This window comes from Dromiciops gliroides, chromosome 3, assembly GCF_019393635.1.
Source record: "Dromiciops gliroides isolate mDroGli1 chromosome 3, mDroGli1.pri, whole genome shotgun sequence".
NCBI classification, from domain to species: domain Eukaryota; kingdom Metazoa; phylum Chordata; class Mammalia; order Microbiotheria; family Microbiotheriidae; genus Dromiciops; species Dromiciops gliroides.
Window position 1 is genome coordinate 446,210,429 of NC_057863.1, and position 26,504 is coordinate 446,236,932.

The window sequence follows — 26,504 nt, forward strand, 5'->3', positions numbered from 1 at the left end:
ATTAAAAACACTGTTGGAATGGGGGAAAAAAGACACAACAAATGTATTAAGAAGAGCACAGCTGTGTGTCAAAGGGTGGTCATTTTTATCATACTAGCATTTTAGTAGCCGTCACTTGATTCCCTGTGGCTAAGGATAATTAATAATATTTTAATGCTGTTCCTGGGATTTTGGTGGCTCTTTTCCATTCATCCTTGCTCATAATTAGATGAGACACTATAAAGGTTTCAAGGAATCATGAAAGACCTACCACTTCCAATGGTAAGCTTGACATGAAGATATCTAAAGTCTTCCCAGTGCCTAGTCCAATGGGTGATTATCACAAGACTGGGGATCAAGAAATCTCAGTTCTAATATAGCCCCATGGTGGGTTTTGGAAAAAGCTACTAACTTCTAGTCCTGGAAATCAACTGCTCTGCCTTTCCAATGGAGGTAATGTCAGAATGTGTTCTAAATGCTGCTAAGACACCAATTCCTGACTCAACAGACATTTGTGCTGCTCAGGACACATTTGTATCATCTTTCTTTAAGAGAGTTGTTCCTGGGGCAGCTAGGTAGCACAGTTGATAGAGCACTGGCCTTGGATTCAGGAGGACCTGAGTTCAAATCTGGCCTCAGACACTTAACACTTACTAGCTGTGTGACCCTGGGCAAGTCACTTAACCCCAATTGCCTCACAAAAAAAAAGATAGGTGTTCCTAATTTGTGTGTGTGTGTGTGTGTCATGATCCTGTCCAGAGATATGATGAAGCCCATGGATACTTTCTCACAATCATCTTTTTAAAATAATTGAAGGAAATGATGAGTTTTAGTTAGAAGTTAGTAAAGATAATGATATAATTTTTTTTCTCTATCTAATTTCACACATCTTTTGAAATCTATCCATGGATACTTTGGGGTTAAAAACTCCTGCCTAAAAGGATTTAGGAAGTATAGTATAGTAAGCTCTGAGGCATTTACATGAATCACATTAGCACAGGGCTTACCCTTTGAATCATAGAATAGGGCAACATAGGGTTGATGTAGGTTGGAACAATCTTATTCTATGTCCACCATAACAATTACTGATTAAGTTTTATCTTCATGGAATTTGGAAAACATAGAGGCAGTTAAGTGGCTCAGTAGATAGAAGTCCCGGAGTCAAGAAGACCTGAGTTCAATTCAGCCTCAGACACAATTAGGCAAGATTTTTAATCTCTTCCTACCTTGGCCTTCCCGTCTGTAAAATGGGAGTAATAATAGCACCTACCTCTCAGGGCTGTTGTGAAAATCAAATGAGATATCTATATAAAGCTTAGTACAGTGCCTAACATATAGTTGGTGCTTAATGAATGTTTGTTCCTTATAATAAATGTTTCTCCATATATCTGAGCTAGAAAATCAGATGAATGGGAATTGCTACCATCAGGATTCCTTATTATCTCTTTCCATACAGATAAAGGCATTAGGCTGGAGAAGAAAAACTCATTTTTGGAAATAGGCTGCCACTCAGATAAACAATGATGAAGGGCCTTGTGTCATTGAATGTTACAAGCAAGAAGTACTATAAAATTGGTACTCGATAAAAAGAGAAGAACTACCACAGCAAAAAGTTATTAGTACAAGATGATAACAAGGACCTCACTTCATGCAGTCCACAATGAGATATATGGCTTTCAAATCTACCCACGCCACTTTCTACTTATGCCCACAAGCAGCAATTGCCAAGAGCCACAGAAAATACATGGCTATGGACCCTTTCAATTCATGTCATGACTTCCTCTTACCTTTCTTTTGATGTCAGTGAACTGAGAAAACATTAAGGACCAATAGAAGGACAATTCCAGGATATAGTAGTAATGAAGGTCAGGTGTCAGTGGCTGGGAGAGAGAGAGAGAGAGAGACGAAAGCAAAGGTTTATTAGTTAATACAGAACTTATTTTATTTTACAAATATTTCAAACATATTTTAGATAAGTTATACAACACGTGCAGCTTGAACAAATGGGCTTGATTTTTCAGTCTGTGTAAGGGTAATGATGTTTTCAAGAGTGGCTCCAGATCATGGTTTGATGTCATTGTCATAGCCCTACCTTCTCCACTACCAGTCTTCAAAAAATGTGAACACTTGGTAGCTAGTTCTTCATTGGTCTAGTAGAAGTATCTAAGGTTTTAAAAAAGCCTAAAGAAAAATGTTGGGACTGTTTTAGACCACTTGAAAACCACAAGCATATCCTAAAAGAGGGAAGAAAAATAATACTCTATGCCTGCTGTGGGATTTTATTATATAAGGAAAATGAGCATTTTTGTCCCCAGTCTTAGGCTAAAAGATTATTGCTTAGTTAAGACTCAGGAGAACAAAAGGAAAGGAGAACAAGCACTTATTATGCTCTTACTATGTTCCAGATACTGTGCTAAGTGCTTTACAAATATTATTGCATTTGGTCCTCACAATAACCTAGGGGGGTAGGTGCTATTATTACCCCTATTTTATAGCTAAAGCAATAAGGGCAAACAGAGGTTAAGTGACTTTTCTGTCACACAGCTAGTTCAGTGCCCGAGGCTGGATTTGAATGCAGGTCTTTTTGACTCCAGGACCAATATTCTATGCATTGTACTAACTAGCTGCCTCTCGAGAGTTAGAATCATCTCAACTCATCATAAAACTTTGAAGTTACAGAACAAATTGCTTAGCATACCATCAAGACTAAATGGATGCTAAAAACATTTATTTAAATGATCAGAATAACGTAGTAGCTACTCAAATAGTCTGGGACCCTCCATTCAAGTAGACAAGAGCTGGGGATCACCAAGAAAATTCCCAGTGAAATAGAGAGAGGGAAAAGGGGAAGAGGGAGGGAAGGAGAAGATTTTTGAACATTTTAGGTAAGGGTCTCTGTTCATATGGTGTTTGTGCCTGGTAATTGTTTAAAAGAGCTTCAAAGGTTGGACTGGTACTCAGTTAAGCAAAATAGTTCCAAGTGCCCCAAATTGGAGCAGGTGAATAAGGACTATGAAAAAAATAAGACAGGAGTAGATAGGTAAGGAAAAGGAAATTTGTCATGAAATTTTAGAGAGTTTTAAGTGGGAACTACCAAAACACTACAGTTTTATTTGAGGGGCAGGAGATATAAAAACCAAGAGAATTATTATGAGGGCTTGTCTATTTGTGCTATCTTCCTATCATAGGGATTCACCAGCTACATGTGTTATAAATACAAACTATTGAACAGGACTGGAGAAGCACATCTCCTTTAGTTTATTAGAGAGGTAGAGTTCCTAGATAGGATGGAAGAAACAGTCCCTAGAGAAAATCTGGAAGAAAGATTCTTGAGGTAGCAAAGAGGAAGTCAAGATCCAGGTCGGGAACCATTTAAGTTGAGAAATATGACACATAGACTATAAAAAAGGTTTAGATCATGGTAACTCTTTTAATAGAGACAAATTCAGATCTGCTAGAGAACATTAATGAGTCCTGCTCTACAAAAGAGTAATTAAGATCCTGAGGCAGTGAAAAGTTCAAGTAAACATATTTCTAGTCCTAGGAGAAAGAGACAAATAGTGAGACAATAGCTCTTTAGTCTGAAAATAGTATGGAGATGGTTCTAAGAAAATGTTATCTGAATAATTGGGAGGTATACCATCTTCCTAAAGTTTATTATTTTAGAGTGGTGACACTGGGCTTGCAAGACTTGTCAAACCTATATACCATTAGATACTTCTGATAATTCATGAGAGATCAAATGATCATTTGCAAAATGAGGAGGTTGAATGAGGTGATCTATAAGATTCCTTCCAGTTTTAAACACTATGATACTAAGAGAAATATAGTGTTCAGAACAAGAGAGAATAATTCCTTGATACTCTGCACTAGTCCAACCTCATCTAAAGTCTTGTGTTCAGGTCTAAGTGGACATTGAATTAAGATGGATGTTGAGCAGTGGGAAGATATGTAGAAAAGAATGACCAGGTTAGTTGAGGGGACTTAGAATCATATCATAATTAAAGGAATCTGAGATGTTTAACCTGGAAAAGAACTAATATGTGTGGAGAGGGGAGGGGAGAAAGCAAAGGGGAGTATAATTACTACCTTCAAACATATTAAGGACTAAAATAGAAGAATTAAAATTATTCTGTATAGCTATAAAGAATAGAGCTAAGACTAATGTGTGAAAGTTTCATTAGGGCTGATAGCTCAAAATAAGGAAGATTTTATTACAATTATATCTGTTTAACAATGCAAAATGTTTACCTCTTGAGGCAAAGAGTTTTTCTATTACTAAGACTACCCAGGTTGGATATAGTGACTCAGAGTCAAAAAGACCCAAGTTCAAATCCCATCTATTACACTTATTCATTGTGCAACCATGGGTAGATCACTTAAACTTGCTCAGGTTCAGCCTCTTTGGATGTAAATTGGGAATAATAGCAACTGTACTACACATCCCACAGGGTTGTTGTGGGTTTCAAATGAAGTTATGTATGTAAAATACTTCGCAAAACTTGAAAGTTCTAACCAAGTGGATATTTATTATTTATCTAGTGTTACTGTTACTTGTTAAGGATATTATAGTAGAATAGACAGATAAAATGGCCAGCGTTTAAGGTTTCATGCAACATTAGGATTCTATGACTGGGCACCTGGGTGGTACAATGGATAGAGTACCATCCCTGGAGTCAGGAGGACTTGAATTTAAATCTGACCTCTTTATAACTTTATAACTCTGTAAGTCTGGGCAAGTCATTTAACCTAGATTGTCCCTCAAAAAAGATTCCATAATGCTATAGTTCTGCACCTAGAAAGGTAAAGGTTAAGAGGAAATAGTATAGGAATTTCTGAAATTATGTATACTGTGGATAAGATGAACATAGACTAAATATTGAAATACTATCTTCAGGGAGAAACACCTGAGCCAGACAGTTTTAAATAAAGTTTAAAAAAATATAACCTTATCCTCCGTGTAATAAGCATGTGGAATTCCTCACTCCCAAGAAATACTACTACCAGGAAATTAATGGATTTTTTAAAAGTTTGGTCACATTTATGAATGACAGTATCTATCAATACCTACTAAGAGAATCAGTAATATGTCAAACCACCAAATTTAAAGTTAATTTCAGGAGGAATAATGATACCCTGTCAGAACACATTCCTTGGGGAAGTTATTGGTTAACAAAATGGTTGGGTTTGACCCACTGTAGAAATTCCTATGTTCCCTGATTAATTATTGGAGGCAATAGAGAATGTTTGTTAGATAGCACTTAATAAACGCTGAAGAACCTGAAGAAAACAAATTTGCAAATTACCTAGCATAGAGTAACTAATGTTTGTTGTTTGACTAGTTGATGGCAGAGACTGTGGGAGGAAATGAGGATCTCTTGTAAAGCTTTCATCTTAGTGTAAGGAACTGCCCATTTTGTATGTGAACAGTTTAGTTGCTTAAAGGAATAGGAAAAAATTTCATCAGGAAAATTATAAAAATCAACTTATGAAGAAACAGTCTCTCATTGATAAATTCTCATTGAAGAATAGCACATATTGCTCTGAACACCAGATAGAGAACAGCCAATCAGGTGAATATACTGAGAGGATGTGTCTTAAGGCAGAATAATGACAGATAATGGTAGCTGCTGGGTATTGGGGTCTATTGACTCATTTATTGTTTTTAGAGTTTTAAAGGTTATGACTGACATTATAAATCAAATGGTTGTTTGGGGATGCTGGAAAGATTATAAAAGGGCTGTTAGAGGTTCATATCAGACAGAAAAATGAGTTTCTTGAATTTTATTCCCTAAGGTAAATATGACTCACTGAATACCAGGAAAGTCTTATTCAAGGCATTAGAAAAAGATAGAAAGAAGTAGTTGAATGGAAGAGGAATCACAAGAAGATGGGGGATAAAGGACATAGAGAAGGCTTTCATCTGCTTTGCTGGGAACCTACTATTTGGAAGGGATGCACTGTTTTGCTGACTGAAGAAAGACTGAGACAGCTGCTAGAAGCTTGTTGGAAGAGAGTGATATAAACCCTGCTATTGTATCCAGATTTACTGGGGACTGTTGTTTCTTAGGACCTACAGAGTAAGATAACAGAATCCTCTCAGGGGGTACTTGTGTTGCCCTTTCCTGTTTTCTCTGGTTTAAGAGGGAGAAATAGAATGTTTTGCTGTGGTAAAGGACTTAGCACTACCTAGACAAAGTGGAAAGACCCAAAGAGTTTGGCAGTTTTCTGATTTAAAAATACTGCTTCTCACTGTAAGGAAGTAATACTTTTTTTTTTCAAGTGCCCTGGTAAAGGTGGTTGTGAGTGAAAACAGCTTGTCATTATTTCATTGATTTGAGAGCAAAAGAGGAATGGCTTGGCCCAGTAGGAAAGCAGTAAGGACCAGAAGGAAACAGCTAGGAGAGGAACAGTTTCAGTGGTGTCCTGAAGGACTTCAAGGTCTGAAGTCTAGAACTACATCATCCCCAGCACATGGGGTTCCCCACTGATATGGCTCTGTGCTAGGTTTCTATTTGTACTGACTCTCCCCCATTGATATTGTGTGCATTGCTGGATGACTGTGATCAGAGTTTATGGAAGCATTATGATTATCCTTGCCCTTGTTTTCCATTGATTAAATGTTGTGATTTTTGTTGTTTATTTACTCTTATCACTTAGTAAATGTTTTATGTATGAGTTACTTGTACCATGGTGACTAATTATGTGAAATTAGTAATACATTGGTAGGGGTTTAGGACACACTGTGGTGAGTAGTAAGAATATATTCCCCCCACATATACATACCACAGTTACTCTAGAACCCCATCCCTATAATCCTAAAGCATAATTATGAATTGTAGCATTGTGCTTTGTCCTTACTCTGGGAACTCTAGACCTAGAATGAATTCAAATTGGGATGAGGAAGCCAGACCAAAGAGAGAGAAGAGATTATGAGTCCATTTTATCTATATACTATACTGTTGAGGCTAGTCTCAATGTCTCCCTATGCAAATTTGGGACAGTAACATTTGCAAAAACAGATATTATGAGGAAAACATTTTGTAAGTATTATATAAATATAGGGTGTTATTTTAATCACCCCTCCAACATGAATATTACATTCTTTTAAAATGAGATCTTGAAAGAAATATCTTTAAAACATCATCATTGTTTATAAAGTTCATTGAATTCATGAGAGGTTATCACATAAATATATTACTATTTTTATAGCTATTCATATTTGTAAAATAGCACAAGATCTATATTTTCACATGACAGCATACCTTTAGTGAAATGGAATAAAGGTTACTATTACCTCTTTTATTTACTGCCTATTTAATTATTTTATTAATATATCACTTATAAGTACTTCACCTTTTAAAAAGTCATTACTCTCCTAGAACTTGAACCACAATGTGTGTGAATAAAGAACTGACTATACATGCTATTCTGTCATTACATGTATAGTCACACCTTCCTTTTGTAGAATGATTATTTGTTAATAATCTTTGCACTGAAAAAAAGCAGTCAATTTCTAATTAGTGTACTGCATTCTTCTAAGATGACCAATTTTCCATAAATAATTGCAAATTTCTATGAGCTTTCTGCAATTGTGTATTGAATAATTCATGTGTGTGTAGTACACAGTTTCTTATCAGTAGAAAGCACAATAATGAGGCAAATTCCCATATATGTTGTTCTTCTCCTTGACAATGACTTAGCCAGTGTTCATTGTACAATCCTGTGTCTATCAAACACTTGATCTCTCACACTGATTTTTTGGAGCTCTCTGAAACACGATCTGTCAACACATTCTGGGATATTGTTGTTGGCTACTCATTTTTTCAGTAACAGATAACATATCAATTCCATCCAAAAAGCTGAGAGATGTTATGGGATTGTGAGGATGGGAGTTTTTTTGGTATGTTTTTTAAAAATTAGATTTTGTGAGATATTTCACAGAACACATATTCTCATTCATTAAGATCACATGGTAGAATCTGTCTTAACATGTGGCCTATTAGAAATGCTACAATGTCAAAAGAAAACTGAAGTTTCTAGAAACCTGCAAGTGATAACAAAAGCAGGATTTTTACTCTTTGAGAAGGATGAAATTCAGTATATTACTACAGAGCCAAAGAGGAACTTTAATAAGACAGGTATTTAGAGAAAGTGCTTGGGACTCAGAAATGTGCTTCTTTTGTAGTGAGCAATTAGTTTTCAGTATAATTTAATTCTCTGTCAGGTGGCTATCAAATTCTCAGAGTTCTCTAATGCTATCTTGCTAGTTATTTATATTCTTTTCTAATCTGGATAAAATACCTCCAGGAAACAGAAATTTCAATCTAGAATTCCATCAAAACAATTTTGTACATAGCCTAGAACTCCCCCATAAAGGGCATCTGATATAAATTCCTAACTCTTGTTGGAACACTGTGTATCTTCTAATGAAACTAATATGTATATTTTCTCCTTATTAACATTATGTACACCAAAATGTAAAATGGCCCAAAGTCTCAAAAGAACCAAAAGAAAAGAGCCTTGTATGGTACAAGATGGGCCAAAAATCAAGAAGGGGTTTCAATATTTAATAACATCTTTATTTTTTGTTTTTAATTTATAAGACCATGGCATCATATACATTATATATAGGAAATTAATTTATATTGCATGTGAAAAATCAAATCTCATAAATGGCAAAAATAATTTTCAAAAAGTTATTAGAACAGTATGACTTTTGGCCCACTCTGTATAATGTACTTCAGCCTAGTTGGGGAGGGAAAAATATTTAATTGAATATTTGACTGTCATGTATAGAATGCCTCAAAAATCTTAGTATACTTTTAAGCTATTACAACTATAAAGTTACTGAAGTTATTATTTAAGCTATTAAAGCATAAAAGTATACTAAGACTTTTGGGACTCTATGTGTGTGGATACATAGATGGATAGATGGATAGATGGATGGAAGGATGGATAGACATGTGTATGTACCACTCCAGATGGATGAGAAAAGTCCTATTCAAATCTAGATTGATATAGTACCAAAACCAATACTAATTTAACCGAATTGGTGGGAAGATGCAAAGACACTTCAGAATACAAAGATCTGAAATTTTTCTTCCAATGTTGTGATTTTAATCTCCATTCAAACAGTTTTTAGTTACATGAAAGAGTTTCTCATATAATTGACTAATTCCATACTTCCACCCTCAAGGAAGGAATGCTTCATTTACATTTCTAAAGTGTTCTCAAACCACAAAATGAGACAAACAGCTTGCAACCCTAAAATTCTGCACTTGATCTTTCTACACAGGCTGTTTATATGTGTTGGTGCTGTCATCAAACCCTCAGGCTTCTTCTAGTAATTAAAAATAGCCAGCCCTACCTGTTTAACTGATTAGAGAATTGCACTTATCCTTAAATGTGTACATATTGGATTTAGCCTTATATACCAAAAACACACCTAGCCAGACAGAACCCTTTTCCTTAACCAGGGCAGCTTTCTAATATCGGCCAGTAGAGGGCACCAAAGAGCCAAACAGTTGATCATCCTGATGAGGGCTAGAGAGAATATGCAACCAATTTGGGGCATCATAATCTATCAAGGAGGAAAGCAAGTTCTCCTACCTGATATGGATAATTGTACCAGCACTGCTTTGTGTTCCACAGCCAGGGCGTCTGGAAAAGAATAACAAAGAAATGCATTTTAGGAATTAAGAAAGTAGTTGGGGGGAAAGACACTTATTAAAGCATCCAATTTTAGGGCACATTGTTCTTGTCCCACTTCAAAGGAATTTTTACTTTTTGTTTGTGTGGGGATTTAGAGCACTTTAAATTTCAGGAAACCGATGCAAGAATAATTATTATTCTAGCAATCGTGCCCTTTGATCATTGAGGCTATTCCCAGGACAGGATAAACAACAAAACACAAATGAGAAGATGAGGCTACTGTAGGGTATGTATGCACTTTGGGGTTATTTTTCCAATACTAAGATGGATTTTTGCTTATTTATTGACACTCTTATTCAGATCCCACAAAACCAATAGTACACAGGTGCAAGACAAGTGTGCAGGTAAAAAAAGAATTCCTCTCTTTGTATAATTCACCAATCCGTGTGTATATTACACCCCCATACTGTTCTCATTTGCCCTGTTTCTTAAAACAGTGATCAAATTGGCCCAAACTACAGATATTTTGGAAATCTAGAAGTAAAAAAGAAGACCCATCCAACACCCAAGAAAATAGAGGTTCTTAACTCTTCCACTTTCTCATCATGAAAGGGCCAAAATAAAGGAGAGGAATGAAGAAATAGCAAAAAGTCAGTTGCAGAATTTTTGTAGAATCCACTTTCCTCTAAACCAAGATGGCATATTTCTATTTGCCCATGGAAGGAAGGGGGAAAAAGACAGAAAAGGAAGAGGAAGGAAAATGTAAAGATGCCCACCCTGAAGCACAGACATCTCTTCTGGAAAGTAGGACTTCTTTCTTGGGTATAAATGAATGGGAGCTCTTCCTCTCTTCACTCCAACCTCCTAAAAGATGTATCTGGAAAACTGGGGGGCGGAGCCAAGATGGCGGAGGAGAGGCTGTGACTCCCACAAGCTCCAGATAAACCCGTCCATTCACGCCCAAATAATGCGGTAAAAATCAAAATCCAGAACAGCCTAATGCACATAAGAACAGAGTGAGACTGTTTCTCCGCAAAAGAGGGCAATTCTGATCACCTACTGATCAGGCTGAACAGCTCAGTGCGCAGTCTGGACTCAGCCAGGGACAGTGCTTCCAGCGCATGTCAGAGTCTTCTGCACCAGCAGCTTCTGAGGCTCCGATCGCGGACTGGTGAGGGGGTTCGGAGGTAGGCCGGGGTGAAGTAGAGGCAGTATCTACTGGAGTTGGGGCAAAGCACCCTGGGTCTGAACCAGTGTGCTGAATTGAGTGGTAGTGGCCCAGTGGGGGAGGGGTAAAAGCACACCAAGCTTCCGACCATAGAGAATCAGAGCTCAATCAGACTTCTGTTTCTGGGTCAAAGAGAAAGCGGCTGTGATTACTTACAAGCCAGGCAGGCTGAGAAGAAGCCCAATCACCCCCTGGGCCACGCTGTAGCACAACGGTGTGTTTGGGAAGCAGCGCTACACTTTTAGGAGTAAAAAGCCAAGAAACAGTAAGCCAGCATGAGTAGGCAGAGAAAGCAGAAGACCATGGAAAACTTCTTTGGGGGAAAGGTAGACCACAATACATCCTCAGAAGAAGAAGATAATAATAGGGTCAAAGCTCCGACATCCAAAGCTTCCAAGAAAAATATGAACTGGTCTTAGGCCATGGAAGCTCTCAAAAGGGACTTTGGGGGCAGCTAGGTGGCGCAGTGGATAGAGCACCGGCCCTGGAGTCAGGAGTACCTGAGTTCAAATCCGGCCTCAGACACTTAACACTTACTAGCTGTGTGACCCTGGGCAAGTCACTTAACCCCAATTGCCTCACTAAAAAAAAAAAAAGGGACTTTGAAGAGAAAGTAGGAGAGATAGAACGAAGATGTAGAGAAAGAGAGGAAGGAATGGAAAGAGAAATGAGAGCAATGCAGGAGAGTCATGAGAAAAAAGTCAACAGTTTGAAAAGCCAAATGGAAAAGGAGATTAAAAAACTGTCTGCTGAAAATAATTGCCTAAGAATTAGGATTGAACAAATGGAAGCTAGTGACCTTATGAGAAACCAAGACACAGTAAAGCAAATCCAATTGAATGAAAAAATAGAGGGCAATGTGAACTAACTATCTCCTTGGAAAAACAGCTGACCTAGAAAATAAATCTAGGAGAGATCATTTGAAAATCATTGGACTACCTGAAAACCATGACCAAAACAAGAGCTTAGACACCATCCTCCAAGAGATTGTGAGGGAAAATTGCCTGGATATTCTAGAAGCAGAAGCTAAAATAGAAATTGAAAGAATTCACCGATCACCTCCTGAAAGAGATCCCAAAAGGAAAACCTCCAGGAATATTATAGCCAAATTCCAGAACTCCCAGGTCAAGGAGAAAATATTGCAAGCAGCTAGAAAAAAGGAATTTAAATACTGTGGAGCTCCAATAAGGATAAAGCAAGATCTAGCAGCTTCTACATTAAAGGACTGGAGGGCATGGAATATGATATTCCAGAGGGCAAAGAAACTGGGACTACAGCCAAAAATCACATACCCAGCAAAACTAAGCATCCTCTTTCAGAGACAAACATGGAACTTCAAGGAGAAAGAAGACTTTCAGGCATTTGTTATGAAAAGACCTGAACTGAATAGAAAATTTGACTTTCAAATACAAGACCCTGGAGAAGCATAAAAAGATAAACAGGAAAAAGACTTCATGAGGGATATTAAAAGATCAAACTGTTAACATTCCTATATGGGAAGATAATACAGAGGTCACAGGTCTGAACTGAATACGAAGGGATGTTATGTTTTGTTCTTTGTGGGGTGTCTTATGTATGGGACCGGATTTGGGCTTGGGGCCTCCTGGGTCCAGGGCTGGTGCATTGTCCACTGTGCCACCTAACTAACCCATAATGACATCCTTAAAATAGGGTTGAGGTGTAGGAGAAATAGACTGAGGGAGGGGGAAGGGGAGAGATGGTCTGGGGAGAGGTTGTTCACATGAAGGAAACAAGAAAAAAGCTTATGGAGGGGAGGGGAAGAGGGGGAAGGAATTGGGGAGTGATTGAACCTTAATATCATCAGAATTGACTCAAAGAAGGACTAACATACATACTCAAGTGGGTATAGTAATATATTTTGCCCTGAGGGAGGGAAGGGAGATGGGGGGGGGGGAAGAGGGGAAGGAGGGAAGGGCAGATTCTGGGAGAGAGTAGTAAAAAGCAAAATACTTTCAAGGAAGGTGAAGATGTTCTGCATAACGGCACAAGTATGAAATATTGAATTTCTTGATTTCATAGGGAGCGTTGAGGAGAGAGGGAGGAAGAAAATTTGGAACATAGAATTAGCTCAAAGACCTTAAACTCATCAGAGTTGGTTCATGGAGGGAATAACATTCACACCCAGTTGGGAGGAGTAATCTATTTAACCTTATAGGAAAGTATGAGGGGAAGAGGATAAGGAAGGAAGGGTGAAAAAAAAGGGAGTGCAGAGTAGGGGAGGGGACAGTCAGAAGTAAAATACTTTTGAGGAGGAATAGTTTAAAAGAAGATAGAAAATAGAGTAAATATCATGGGAAGGGAATAGGATGGAGGGAAATAGTTATGATGACTTTGCTGGGCTAAAATGAAGAAAATTCTTTGTCAAGTTTAAGGTACATTATTTAGGTTATGATGAACAGGATACTATTAGAAAAATCTGGAAAGACCTACATGAACTGAAGCAGAGTGAAATGCACTGTATACAAAATAACAGCAATAGTGTAAAATGATCTGCTGGGAAGCATGTGGTTATTTTCAGCAAGGCAATGGTCCAATATAACCCTGAAGGACTTATGAAAATGGCAACCCATCTACAGAGAAAGAAGTGATAGTATCTGAAAATAGATGGAAACACATTTTTTTCTTTTCTTTTTTTCTTCTTTTTTGGTGAGGCAATTGGGGTTGGGTGGCTTGCCCAGGGTCATGCGGCTGGTGGGTGTTGGGTGTCTGGGGCCGGATTTGGGCTCAGGTGCTCCTGGTTCCAGGGCCGGTGCTCTGTCCGCTGAGCTACCTAGCTGCCCCTGGAAACACATTTTAAAAAAAAAATGTTTTTTCTCTTTGACAATTCCTCAGTCTAAAGTTTTGGGAGTTTTTTGACTGTTTTTTTCTCACAACCTAGCTAATATGGGAATGTTTTCCATGACTACTCATGTATAATTTATTTTGAAATGCTTGAGTGGGGGGTGGGAATAGAGGAGGAAGAGAAGTTGGAACAATTTTTTTTTAAAAATTGATGTTAAAATTTGTTTTTACATATATTTTGGAAAATAAAATTCTATTCAAAAAAAAGAATGCTAAAAAAAAAAAAAAAGATGTATCTGTTCCAGGCCACCATGAATGATAATGAAGAAGTGGGCTTCAGAACAGCTTACCCTCTAATTCTGAGCAGCTATAACTTCACTGAGAGGACATCAGTTCTGATAACTTGGATATTGTTCTTCTCCTACGTGTTTTAGCTTTGTTTTCTGGAGTCCTGGTCTGTTAATCCCAAAGTCTTAGTAGTTGTTGCCAAAGTTTTTGAGCGTAATAATAGTACCTTATTAGTGCTTTTATATACTGCTTCTAATTTTATTTCATCTTTGAAGAAAAGGAAGTATCATTACCATTTTATAGATTACATAGAACCAGGCTCAAAAGATCCTTAAGAACAATTTGCCCCAAATCACATGTCTAATTTGTGGAGGACCACAATTGAGGTTCAGATTTCCTGAATCAAATTCTAATACTTTGTGTTATGGGTCTGCGGTACCTCAGAAGTTTTCTGGGAGAACTTATGGAACCTTCTCCTTGAGACGCTAAACCAAAGGACAGACACAGACACACCTAAAGAAGTGTCTCCTCTATCCCTCGGGGAGATAAGCCTATTAGGTGAGGCTGCTGCCTGAGTGGCCCCAAGGGGGAAAAGATAACTCCAGAAGTCCTCTCATTCAAGCCTTTACTTAAGTTTTCTGCACCCAGTCACATGATCACCCATCTGTTCCCTCCACCATCTATCCTTTATAAAAGTTTTTTTTTTTTTTTTCCCCTGGGCAATGGGGGTTAAGTGGCTTGCCCAGGGTCACACAGATAGTAAGTCAAGTGTCTGAGGCCGGATTTGAACTCAGGTACTCCTGAATCTAAGGCCGGTGCTTTATCCACTGCACCACCTAGCTGCCCCTATAAAAGTTTTTAAAGCTGAATTACTAAAGGTGGCAGTTAGGTGGTGGAGTGGAAAAAGCATCAGTCTTGGATTCCGGAGGACCTGAGTTCAAATTCGGCCTCAGACACTTGACACTTACTAGCTATGTAAGCCTGGGCAAGCCACTTAACCTCAAATGCCCCGCAAAAAGGGGGAATTACTAAGGACCCCCACACCACCAATTTCCCCATGGCACTTAGTATATTATTTTTGCCCAAATCTATTTCTCAATCCATTTTTTTCCTCTTCTGTCATTCTCTTTCTTTGCTACTCTCTCATCCAACCATGCTTAAGTGTCTGGGACCTGGAATTGAAGTAAACATTCAATTATTAATTTTATTTATTGAAAAGTTTTGTATGTTCTTTTCTTAGTTTAAAAAGCAAATAGAGTGTTTTATTTTTATTTTTCTCAAAATAATGAAAATGCCACCTTAAATTATGTTGCTGTTCAGTTAAAGTATCCCCTCAACAGAGTCCATTTAAGGTATATTTCTCCCTGATTTAAGCAGGCACTGGGGTAGACTGCACTTGAATCTGATGGAAATGACCCCCTGAATTGAGTGCAATACACAAAATTATAGGGTTGAAAAATGTCATTCTTTAGAAACTATTTGTTCCATAAGGTGAATTACAAGTAAAATATCCCAATATTATGCTTACTATTATTAAAATTCCTTATAATCAATCTCTGAGGCTAAGGTTTGGGTCCCCCCTCCCATCAGTAAACTTTATCTCTTCTCACTATAATTTAAGCTTATTTCTTGATAAATAGAGGTAGAGAATAACTAGTCTTAATACACTTTGAACCATTACTGAGTCTTCCTTCAGCCTTCTGCCAGTGATTTTTCATTTACGCAGATTTCTAAAAGATTTGAATGAGAGCAAAAGAAAGCAGCCTGAGATGCATGCTGACCCAATCCACACTTTTGAATCTTAAGTCACAAAGCATAATAGGTTTTTCCATTACACTACCTACATCTGCTTCCAGACACACAAGGCTGGCAGTAGTAATGAGCAAGGGCATAAACAATGTTGCACTCCACACAAAGGGTCAGGGTCATCTTTCACCTTGAACAAATGTAATCGCTTCATTATGGATGCAAAACCAGGAGGAGCTTCCCAAGGAGATCATCCTATTGTCCTCATTTTCCATCTAATAATTTGTATACATAGATATATAGATACACATACATCACAATGTATGGGATCCAATGTGATGCATGTATATTTATATCATCTATTCTTTTATTTCATGAAAGACAAGAAGAAAGCCTTCTTATATCAGTATAGCTGTTAATTTAATAATTTATACTTTTTATCAGCTCTTTAGTAGAAACAATTTCAGTGTGAATAGAACTTGACAAAATCGGAGAGGAGGCCCACTAGTATTTTACCATCTGATATATGGTAAGTTTGGTTTATTTTAATGTTATCCTAGGAAGTTTCTTAAAAGTAATATTTTTTAAAGTAGTATTGCAATACTTTCCAACTTCTGTAACACCTATCATTGCACGGAATCAACTATCAACAAATCAACATTCTGGCACCTATGTGACCTTGGACAAGTCATTTCACGTCTTGTGACCCATTTTCTGTATCTATAAAGTGGGGGAATAACACTTGAAGTGCCACCCACCTACATCACAAGGCTGTTGTGAGCATATGGGATAACATGGGGAGGTACTCCATAAATCTTTTAAAAACTACAGCTATTAAGATTACAAAATTCATGGCAATTGCCTTTCAGAGCATCTTTGTGTTAGATAGGCAAGGAAATGAAACCATACATAAACATGTGCATCCATAGCTACATGAGGGATAATAAACAAATACCTAATGGTTGCTTACCATTTAAAAGCATAGATTACTTCTTTGGTAACGAAGCACTATACACCAGGAACATTTAATTATTCCTCATTAAAAATAAAGGTTACAAAATAGATTTGAAGCAAAAAATTCACAGTAAAAATCTTAACTAGAAACACAAGACCATAGAAAAGGACTGCTAGTTTACTAAGTTTAAATTGCATAATAAAATGAAATGGTTTAAAAATTAGGTAGTTAGATGGATAGAAGCAGTAGTTTCTTGGAATTAAACACTATTTTACTTGGACCAATAAAGTATTGTAAAAGCTTTCCAGTGTTAGCAAAGCATCTTAGTCTTGTTATCTACAGTCAGCTTGTCAAAGACAACAATTCTCTTTAAGACAGGAAGTTCTTTTTGTGTTAACGGGATTTGCAGTCAAGTTTTATTTGTTTTCTGTTGGTAGCGGGTTGGCTTTTTTTTAATGCAGTAAAGACACTTTGGGGAAAGGGTAACAGTAGGAGCTACAGCTAGAATCAGATAAGCCCAGAGCTGCTGCTAGCCACTAGGCACAAATGACTAAAGACCTCATCTAGGGAGGGATAACTTTAAAAATAGAAACCATATGCATGGTATTTGCATTTGCTTTAAAAGCTAGACTGTGACAAGAAAATGTAATTTTGACACCCCATTCCACTCAACCCCACTCTACATACATGGTTTTTGAACCCATTGTTGATCAACATTGGAAAAGGATACTGTCATTCTTAAACTGGTTTAGATGTTCCTTCAGCAAAAGTTGAACTCAGTTTGGAAAACAATTTTAATATTTGCCCAAAATACACAAGGGAATGGATATTTGGGACCCAACCCAAGGGCTTCTCTGGAGTATCACAGACTTGTCTGAGCACATAAATGAACACTTGAGAATTTGCTTTATGGCTTTACCTGAGAAATAAAGGAAAGGGATGTTCGGTGGGCAAGATTTCTTACCTACATGTTTACCTTTTAGAGAGACAGGCTGAGTGTATATATTTTACTTGAAAGGGGTGGAATGAAGATAAAAGAATCAAGAAGAAGGGATAAGAAATGGGTAAAAAGCAATGGAAGAGTTTGGGGCACAAAAGAGAAGAAAAGATGTTAAAAATAGCCAAAAAGAGAAATTCAACAAGGTTCAACATATGGGTCTGATTAATAGGTACATTACTCTATGACTAAAGGTGACAGAACCAGTGTTCTATGTCCTTTTTTTTTTTTTAGGCAATGGGGGTTAAGTGACTTGCCCACGGTCACACAGCTAGTAAATGTGAAGTGTCTGAGGCCGGATTTGAACTCAGGTACTCCTGAATCCAGGGCCGGTGCTTTAACCACTGCGCCATCTAGCTGCCCCTCTATGTCCTTTTAAACAAATCTCATAAGAAAAATCATGAAAACTGTATTTACAAACAGTATACACTATTAATAATGTATTGCCCCCTCAAGTTATTTGAAAAATTCTAATTACAGTTAGAATCTAGCAGTATAAATTGCTGCCCTGACAGTACATATAGGCTATCATTGATATTTTATGAATAATAAATAATTCCTTAATTTAATTTTGCATTTCAAACATAAAAATCACATTTCATTGTTGAACTGACAGCAATATCAAGGTCATAAATTAAAGGAGGAAAATCCCCAACAATAAATCAATAGCACAGATGAAGCAAAATGTACTCATTTTACTGACTACCTACCAATTCTCACTCCTTATCTTGCTGCTAATATTGACAGCCACAGGTCACATAGGACATAGACTAGAAAGGCTGGGCTGGGCCTGGCCTGGCAGGAAGGCTCAGGGATAAGAAAAATTCAATACTCATTTAGAGGGAAAGCAATATTGTCAAAAGTAGCTGTGGCTATGTGGGCGGAAATGATTTCCAAGTAATCACCAAATGTTGTTCTGCCTCAAAGATATTTGGATGGCTAGATGGATGGACAGACAGACATATGGCAAAATATTGATACATAAATGAGCAGGACTTGTATTAACAAGACTATTTTTGAACTGGGAAAAGAAATGATGAAAGCAATGTTTAAAGATGATAAACAGGTTAGTAATATTTAGGAGGCCTTGGGGAATGGAAAGCTTGAAATTGAAAGAAAATGTCTCAATGGCATGTGTTCTATGATGAGTACCCCAGAGTGGGGTGGTACATAATCAATCACTAACCTCAACCTGAAAAATAGTCCTTCAAACCATCTGCCTCTATCTTTCTATTCCGCAAGATTTGGCCTCCTGCTTTATGCAACCTCCTAGCAAACTTTGCTGAACCCAGGTTGTATGCCACAGCATACTACTAAAAAAAAAGCTTACATATAATTTTCATCTTGTCTCTCCACTGCTCAAAAATCTTTAATGGATTCTTATCTGATATTCCACAAATATTAAATGTCTGTCTGGTTTTGAGGTTCATCTCACCTTATTCACATCTTACATAAATTTGCTTCTTACTATTTCCCAACAACAGATTGCTACAACAATCTTCTCCCTTCTCTATCTGAATATTACTCATTTTAAGGCCCACCTCTTGTATAAAAGCTTTTCTATAAATGTTAGCTCCAATTAATGACCTTCTTTTCTGAATATTTACAGCACTAAGTATCAAGTAATTACAGAATTTCAGTTTGAATGGACTTCAGATGCCTTCTAGTCTACTGTTACCAAAATAAAAAATCCCCTTATTCATATAAATGATCATTCAGTCTTTCAAGACCTTTAATGGAAGATGGGTTTAAGGACCTCTTACTTCTTGATGCAGTCCATTGCACTTTTGTGTAGTTCTAATTGCTAGAAAATTTCACTTTACATCAGTCTAAACTTACCTTCTATGAAACTCAAAAGAGCATAGGTTTGGAGTTAAAAGGGACCTCAGAGATCATCTTGTCTGATTTCTTACACAATTCATGAATCCTATAACACTCCTGGCAGTAGTCATATAATTAATGCATCCAATGATGGGAAAGAAGGTGAAGTATATTGGTTTGGAGCATCTCTAATTGTCAGAAAGGTCGTTCTAATACTGAGCTAAAATCAGGCTTCCTATACCTTCACATTTTTCCAATTGGTTGAATGGATTAGGAGTTTCTCATGACTGTCTAAAAATGCCTCTATCTTCAAGCCCTCTAAAACTTTTTCTTGCAACTGAAAGCAATGCAATGCCCTTAACTATTGATAAGAACAGGAGGCTTGATTGTATATTCTGGGCATTGTTCCTAGCACAGCCTACAGTGTATTAGTGACTTCCAAACAGATATGCAGACCTTAGTTTAGCCCTAAATAAAAATGAATATTCAATACAAATTACTTGGGTAAAAACCCCATATTTGACAAAAACTTCTAGGAAAACAATTGGAAGAAATTAAGTTTAGACTAACATTTTATACTAAACACAACAATAAACTCAAAATCATTATGTGACCTGAATAGTAAAGGCTTTATTTTAAAAAGAAATTAGAAGAGAACCAAATCAGGTATCTATTATCACTACAAATAGAGTGGGAAGCACAGATGGGAAAGATCTTAACCAAAAAAAGGGATGAAGGCAAACACACTAAAATAAAAGAATTAATTTTAACCATATGAAGTTGAAAGCTTTGCACAAATAAAATCACTTCAATTAATATAAGAAGGGAAGCTATAGATTGGGGAAATTTCTTTGCATAAAATGACTCAATAATGATATGTTATTTAAATAAATATAGAGAACCAAAATAAATATATAATATCAAGAGTCATCCTCCAGTGGGTAAGTTGTCAAAGGATATGAATAGACAGTTCTTAAAGGAACCACAGTCTTTTAACAAACATATGGAAGAGTGGTACAAATGATTAGTAATGAGAGAAATATAAATCTGGGGTTTTTGACTCAGAGCAAGAAAATTGAAAAAGATGAGCAAATATAAGAATAATCAATGTAGCAGGGGTTGTAGAAAGACAGACACATTAATATGCTGTTGTTGCTGCTGTAAATTGTTCCAAATACTGTAGAAAACAATTTTGAATTATACAAATAAAGTGACTAAAATGTCCATACCTTTTGGTCCAGAGATCCCACTATGAGTCATAAATCATAAGAAGATGAAAGTCAGAAAGAAAGGTTCCATTTACACTAAAATGTTTATAGCATTACTTTTTCTAGTAGCAAAAAACTGGAAACAAAGTAGATGCCTACAAATTGGGTAATGATTGTATAAATTATAGTATACGGGTGTAATGAAATATTATTGGGCAATAAGAAACAATGAAGATGGAGAAAAGAGAAGCATGGAAAGACTTATATGAAATGAAGTGGGTAAACAGAACCAGTACTATAACACAACTATGACGACGTAAAAAGAAAGAACAATAACAATGAAAAATCAAGCACCGTGTAATTATAGTGACAAAGCTTGACTTTGAAAAAAATATGAGATGATACGTCATACTCAATTGGAAAAGCTGGGGTCTGTGGTATGGAATGCTATATAAACTGTAAGACCTAGTTAATGCGTTGGTTAATATGCTGAACTATTTTTTCCCCTTGCATTTTTATGTTAAAAGGGATTATAGGGAAAGAGGAGGAATATGTTTGAAATAAAGATGATATATAAACAAATGGTATCAAAAATAAAATGTGAAGTTTTAGACAATACTTTTTAATTGCTGATATTGATTTATGAAGGGTACTTTTAATTAGAATGAGGTAAGCATCAAAGAAGCATTCTGAGGTTTTGAAATGAGATTTGCTCAGATGATCTCTAACATGTTTTCCAGCAATAGTATTCTGGGACCCCATGAATCTTACTATAAATATTGTCTATATAAAGGACCTAAGAAATGGAGAGCTATTTTAACTGATATTCAGCATTGAATTTTAAATGAAAACATCTCTGTTTATAGCTTAGTGAAATGAAAATCAATGAAAATTTAAGGGACTATTTTATATGGTAGTGAATAAGAGATCCAGATTTTTTTAAAAATAAGATGTTTCAACAGAATTTAGTTAGTGCTTTCCCTTTGCGGTCATTTCCCATTTACTTGGTACATATCTTGTATCTACAGAGTTGTTTGTCTCTTGTTCACTTAGAATGTGACCTCCTTGTGAGCAGGGACCATGTTTTTTATTTTCATTGTATTTCTGGTGATTATCACACCACCTAGTTCTTTGAAAGTGCTTAATAAATACTTTTTTTTACTGACTCTATAAGAATAAAGTTTTGAATAATGAGGGGAAGACCCTCCATATTTCATATCAACATAATGATGTCTTTACAGTTTTTGTCTAAGATGCTTATGTGGAGAAGACAAGAGAGACTGGAACATTTTACTTGTAGGGGACAAATTCCAATTGGGGAGTGTTAGCTAGGCAGCTTGCCGCAATACTGGGTCAAGGAAGGAGACCAACAGCCTCCCTCAAAAATGGAACAGGGTTTATTAACAAGAATGAACTTAAAAATACAAGCAAAATCAGTAGAATTAAGGGAAAGGGGAAAAAGAAAAGAATGGGGGGAAGGGAAACAATACAACCTGAAGGACACCACTGCCCAGGGCTCAGGAGAACACACAGCTGCATCCTGCCTTTTTCCAGCTCCACGCCAGAATGGCAAAATTCCTCCTTTCTCCTTCCCAGCAGACCCCAGGCCGTCCACACACAGCCCCAAGCTAATTGGCTGGCAGCCGTGACTGACAGTCACATGAATGCCCTCACTGGGCTTCCAGTCATTATAATTTTGCCAGGCCCATGTAGGCATCGGCGAGTGGTGATGATGTGAGCTGCCAGTGCCGTGGTGATGGCTACAACCAGTGGGTGGAGCACCTTTCCGTTGGGGAGGCACGGTCCTGAGCCCAAGGTCAGTGCCCACGCTGGGTTTTTTTTAATTCTAGCCAAAAGATGGGGTCATAAAAACCTCAAATCACAATTAATTCTTTGCAAACCGACATTTCTCTATGCAAGGAAGAGTCACCAGAATGAAGCAGTTGGCTTTGGAAACATTTTTACTCCATCCTGGTCATTGTTTTTGTAAAAAGGTTATGTAATGGGGTAGCTAGGTGGCACAGTGGATAGAGCACCGGCCCTGGAGTCAGGAGGACCTGAATTCAAATCCGGCCTCAGGCACTTAACACTTACTAGCTGTGTGACCCTGGGCAAGTCACTTAACCCCAATTGCCTCACCCCCCAAAAAAGGTTATCTAACTAACCAATCCAATCAATAAAAAATTCAAAATACATCCTATAAGCTATAAGTTTATAAATCTAGAGCTGGAAGGGACCTCAGAGGCCATCTAGTCCAACCACATTATTTTGTAAATGAGGAAACTGAGACACATGGAGATCAGGTATTTGACCCACGGCCACATACACAGTGAGAGTCAGAGTTGGGATTAGAAGCCTAGTCCTCGGACTCCAGAACCACTTTTCATTGTACCACACTACTTCTTTCTCTCTTATTTAGTCTTTATTTGGGGGGGGGGGCAGGGCAATGAGGGTTAAGTGACTTGCCCAAGGTCACACAGCTAGTAAGTGTCAAATGTCCGAGGCCAGATTTGAACTCAGGTCCTCCTGAATCCAGGATAGGTGCTTTATATACTGTGCCACCTAGTTGCACCTTTATTTAGTCTTAAGGACAGAAAAGAAACAGTGTCTCCATGTTCTTTGTAGTCTCCTTTGGAGACTAGATCATAAACATACATGTTTGTATATATCCATACATCCATACATATACACAACTCATATACATGTATCTACATGCATAATATGTATACCATCTATACATTCATATATAAAAGTGTGCAGATATGTATCCATTTGCATAACTAGTTAAACCAGTTACATGGTTCACACGGAAAGTGACAGAAATGATTATTTCTCTGTTATATTAATAACCAATTAATATGGGGGGAGGGGATCCAGGCTTTCCCCCCCCTTTTCTATTTCTTCATTCAAAGTCAAGCCACTTAAGGACCCTTCTGACCCTGTCCAAAGACTTTGCCACACCCAGACCATCTTGCCTCGGTGGAATTCTTTTTTTTTCCCTTTTTAAAAAAATTTAGAATATTAATTTCTCCAAATTACATATAAAGACAATTTTAATGTCAATTTTTAGAAATTTGTGTTTCAAATTCTTTTCCTACCTCCCTCCCCTCCCTGCCCTTAAGAACGCAAGCAATTCAATATGTAATACATGTGTAGTTAGGCAAAAACATTTCCACATTAGTCAGTTTATTAAAGACAGCAGACAAATAAGACTTAAGAAAAAGGAAATAAAAATAATTATGCTTCAATCTGTATTCAGATACCATCAGTTCTTTCTCTAGAGATGGGGTGCATTTTTCATAAGTCCTTTAGAGTTGTCTTGGATCACTGTATTGCTGAAAACAGCTGACATTCGCAGCTGATCATCTTACAATATTGCTGTTACTTTGTAAATAGTACATTTCACTTGCATCAGCTCATGTAAGTCTTTCCAAGTTTTTCTGATAGCATCCTGCTCATCATTTCTTATAGCACAATAGTGTTCCATGATAATCTCATCCTACAATTTGTTTAGCCATTCCCCAAATGCTGGGCATCTCCTCGATTTCGAATTCGACTTTTTGGTTTTTATCTCTTTTTGGATACTGCCCTAGGTGTGGTAAAAATTATTTGTGGTAAAGAGTAATATTGGAAGTTTTAGCTGAATCATTTCAGAAATTGTGCATGCTACTGAAGCAGCTTTTGAAGGACCTCCCCTTTTGGGAGGAAAACTAGAGAAAGGAGGAACTTCCAGACACGAACTTAAAAGTGAGAGCAGGAACCGAAGTTGGCGTTCTCTGGCTGTTAAACTTAGGCGTGGCAGCGCATGGGCTAGAGGTGTTTGGAAACATGTGGTTGGTGTTCGGCTTTAGGTGTGCTGGTTTGTGGCCTGGCAGGCAATTTGGGATTCGGTGAGTTTTATAAAGGAAAATAGACTAAATTTAGATCTAAGGCCATTCATCTGTATTTCTACTTCCCTATTTCCCTAACTGGTATCACCTTTTGTTGTCTAATTAATTCCCAAGCAATAAAAACTAATCCCTCACAGATTAAAGCTCAGAGGCTCCTTTTTCTTATTGGTCTGGGAGATATATATAAAAGGGAAAAGTTAAAAGGGGGAGTTTAATGCTCTGTATATCCAATTTTGAATCTCACATAGGTCAAATAGCCTTTGGCCATAGTTTCAAATTGTTGTAAAGAATGTTTGAATGAGTTTACAACTTCTCTAGGTGGAATTCTTACCCCACCTTGTTCATTGTTCATTGAGTAGGTGGAGGATAGATTTTTTTTGTATAGATTGCCTGAGGTGAGAGTAGTCTGTCTTGAGATGAGTCCCTCTTTTCCCCTGAGTGACATGATCAGAGTCATGTACCCAGTCCCTCATTAGAATAGACTCTCCTCTCTCAATTGTTAACCAGAGTAGATTTCTGCCTGCTGGGAACACCCAGCTTATAAACATTGAGTAGCTCCCATGATTTGTCTTTGGTTTATAAGAGAAAATGGAATGACCATCATTTTATTAACTATCTGCTAGCCATAATTAAAAGAATTGATTACTGATTATTAATTACCCAGAAATGATGTCTCTTGGACTTTTCATACATGACAAAAGGAAGCACATAGGTTATCATAAAATGCATTTCCCCTATATGTAAAGGTATAGCTTGATTAGATTCTTTATTTCTTGCTAAAAGAGAATGCAAACACACACAGGCATGGTAGCAAATTGAGAGGAGGTAATTTAGAATACCATTCAATTTCCTGGTATTCCTCTAGGGAGAGGCATACATCAATTGCCAGCCTACAAAGAGACTCATAACTGGAATAAGCTGTGGTCCCTTTAAATGTTTTCATTGCCTAAGAAATACTGAACATGTTCAATGTGACTACCAATTAATCCTTAATCCCACTCTGCTACTCTCCCACATATGCAGAAATTGGTCCAGAGAGTCCAATAGTTCTATATTACAATCAGGTTGAGTGGAGTCAGAGGCTATTCTTGAGGATGTTGGTTCAGAATGTTTAATCAGACAATCAATTCATAGCTCCTGGAAGAGGGTAGATTTCCCACTGTGAACAATGATTAGCCTTGGGGGCTGCTTAGTCTAAGAAGCCTTCAATACTTGTCAAGACTGTGAAACATGAGAGAGTGATTTTACCAAGTCAAGGTCTACTTATTTTAAAATTGTTTTGCTGATGCCCTTAAAATAACTACATGAGGAAAAGGTGAATAGTCCCCTCCCTTAGCATTTGACCTGTTTGCCACAATCGGAAAACCTCACAAAAGTAGAGCACTAGACAACACGACCCAAATGCACTAAATGCATGTACCACTTTTCCCAAACTTCTATCCTGAATTGAACTGCCAGCTACCCTCTTTCCAGTTATAGTCAGGTTGGGGTACAGTAAGACAACTATTTACATAAAAATGTATTTTTTTAAAAGATTAATACTGTTATCCTGTGCTTGTGAATACTGATGTCAAATAGAGAAATAGGTCACTGCCACACTCCAACAGTTAGATACCTGCTGTAACTCATATTTACGCAGACATACAACCTATTTGTGATACAAAGGAAGGAAAAATATAGAAAAAAAAACATTGACTAAATAGTTTCATTCCCAACTGGTTGGTTGATGTCCTTCTTGCTCAAAGAGGACCAAAATGACATGATTATGTCAGGGTTCAGGTACAGTGTGTCTGACTGTGGCTAATCAGATAAATATGATCTCGGAAGTCTCTATCATAGGTCAGGCACAAATAATCCAAATGAACATTTGGAGTAGAGAGGGCTCTAAATTTGTGCATACACCATGTTTCTTTTGAGCCACGCAATTCTGCTTTGC

The 26,504-nt window shown here is 37.2% G+C and overlaps 1 protein-coding gene across 2 annotated transcripts in view; it reads right to left on the reverse strand.

Moving 5' to 3' along the window:
* The window catches only part of CERS6 (ceramide synthase 6), a 317,556-nt gene that overhangs the window by 87,354 nt on the left and 203,698 nt on the right, over positions 1 to 26,504 (reverse strand). For both annotated transcript variants that reach the window (XM_043995602.1, XM_043995601.1), the window contains exons 5-6: positions 9,592 to 9,642; positions 1,767 to 1,859 (exon numbers count right to left, since the gene is read on the reverse strand). In XM_043995602.1, coding sequence (XP_043851537.1) covers positions 1,767 to 1,859; positions 9,592 to 9,642 — 144 coding nt within the window. The remainder of the gene's footprint in view (positions 1 to 1,766; positions 1,860 to 9,591; positions 9,643 to 26,504) is intronic.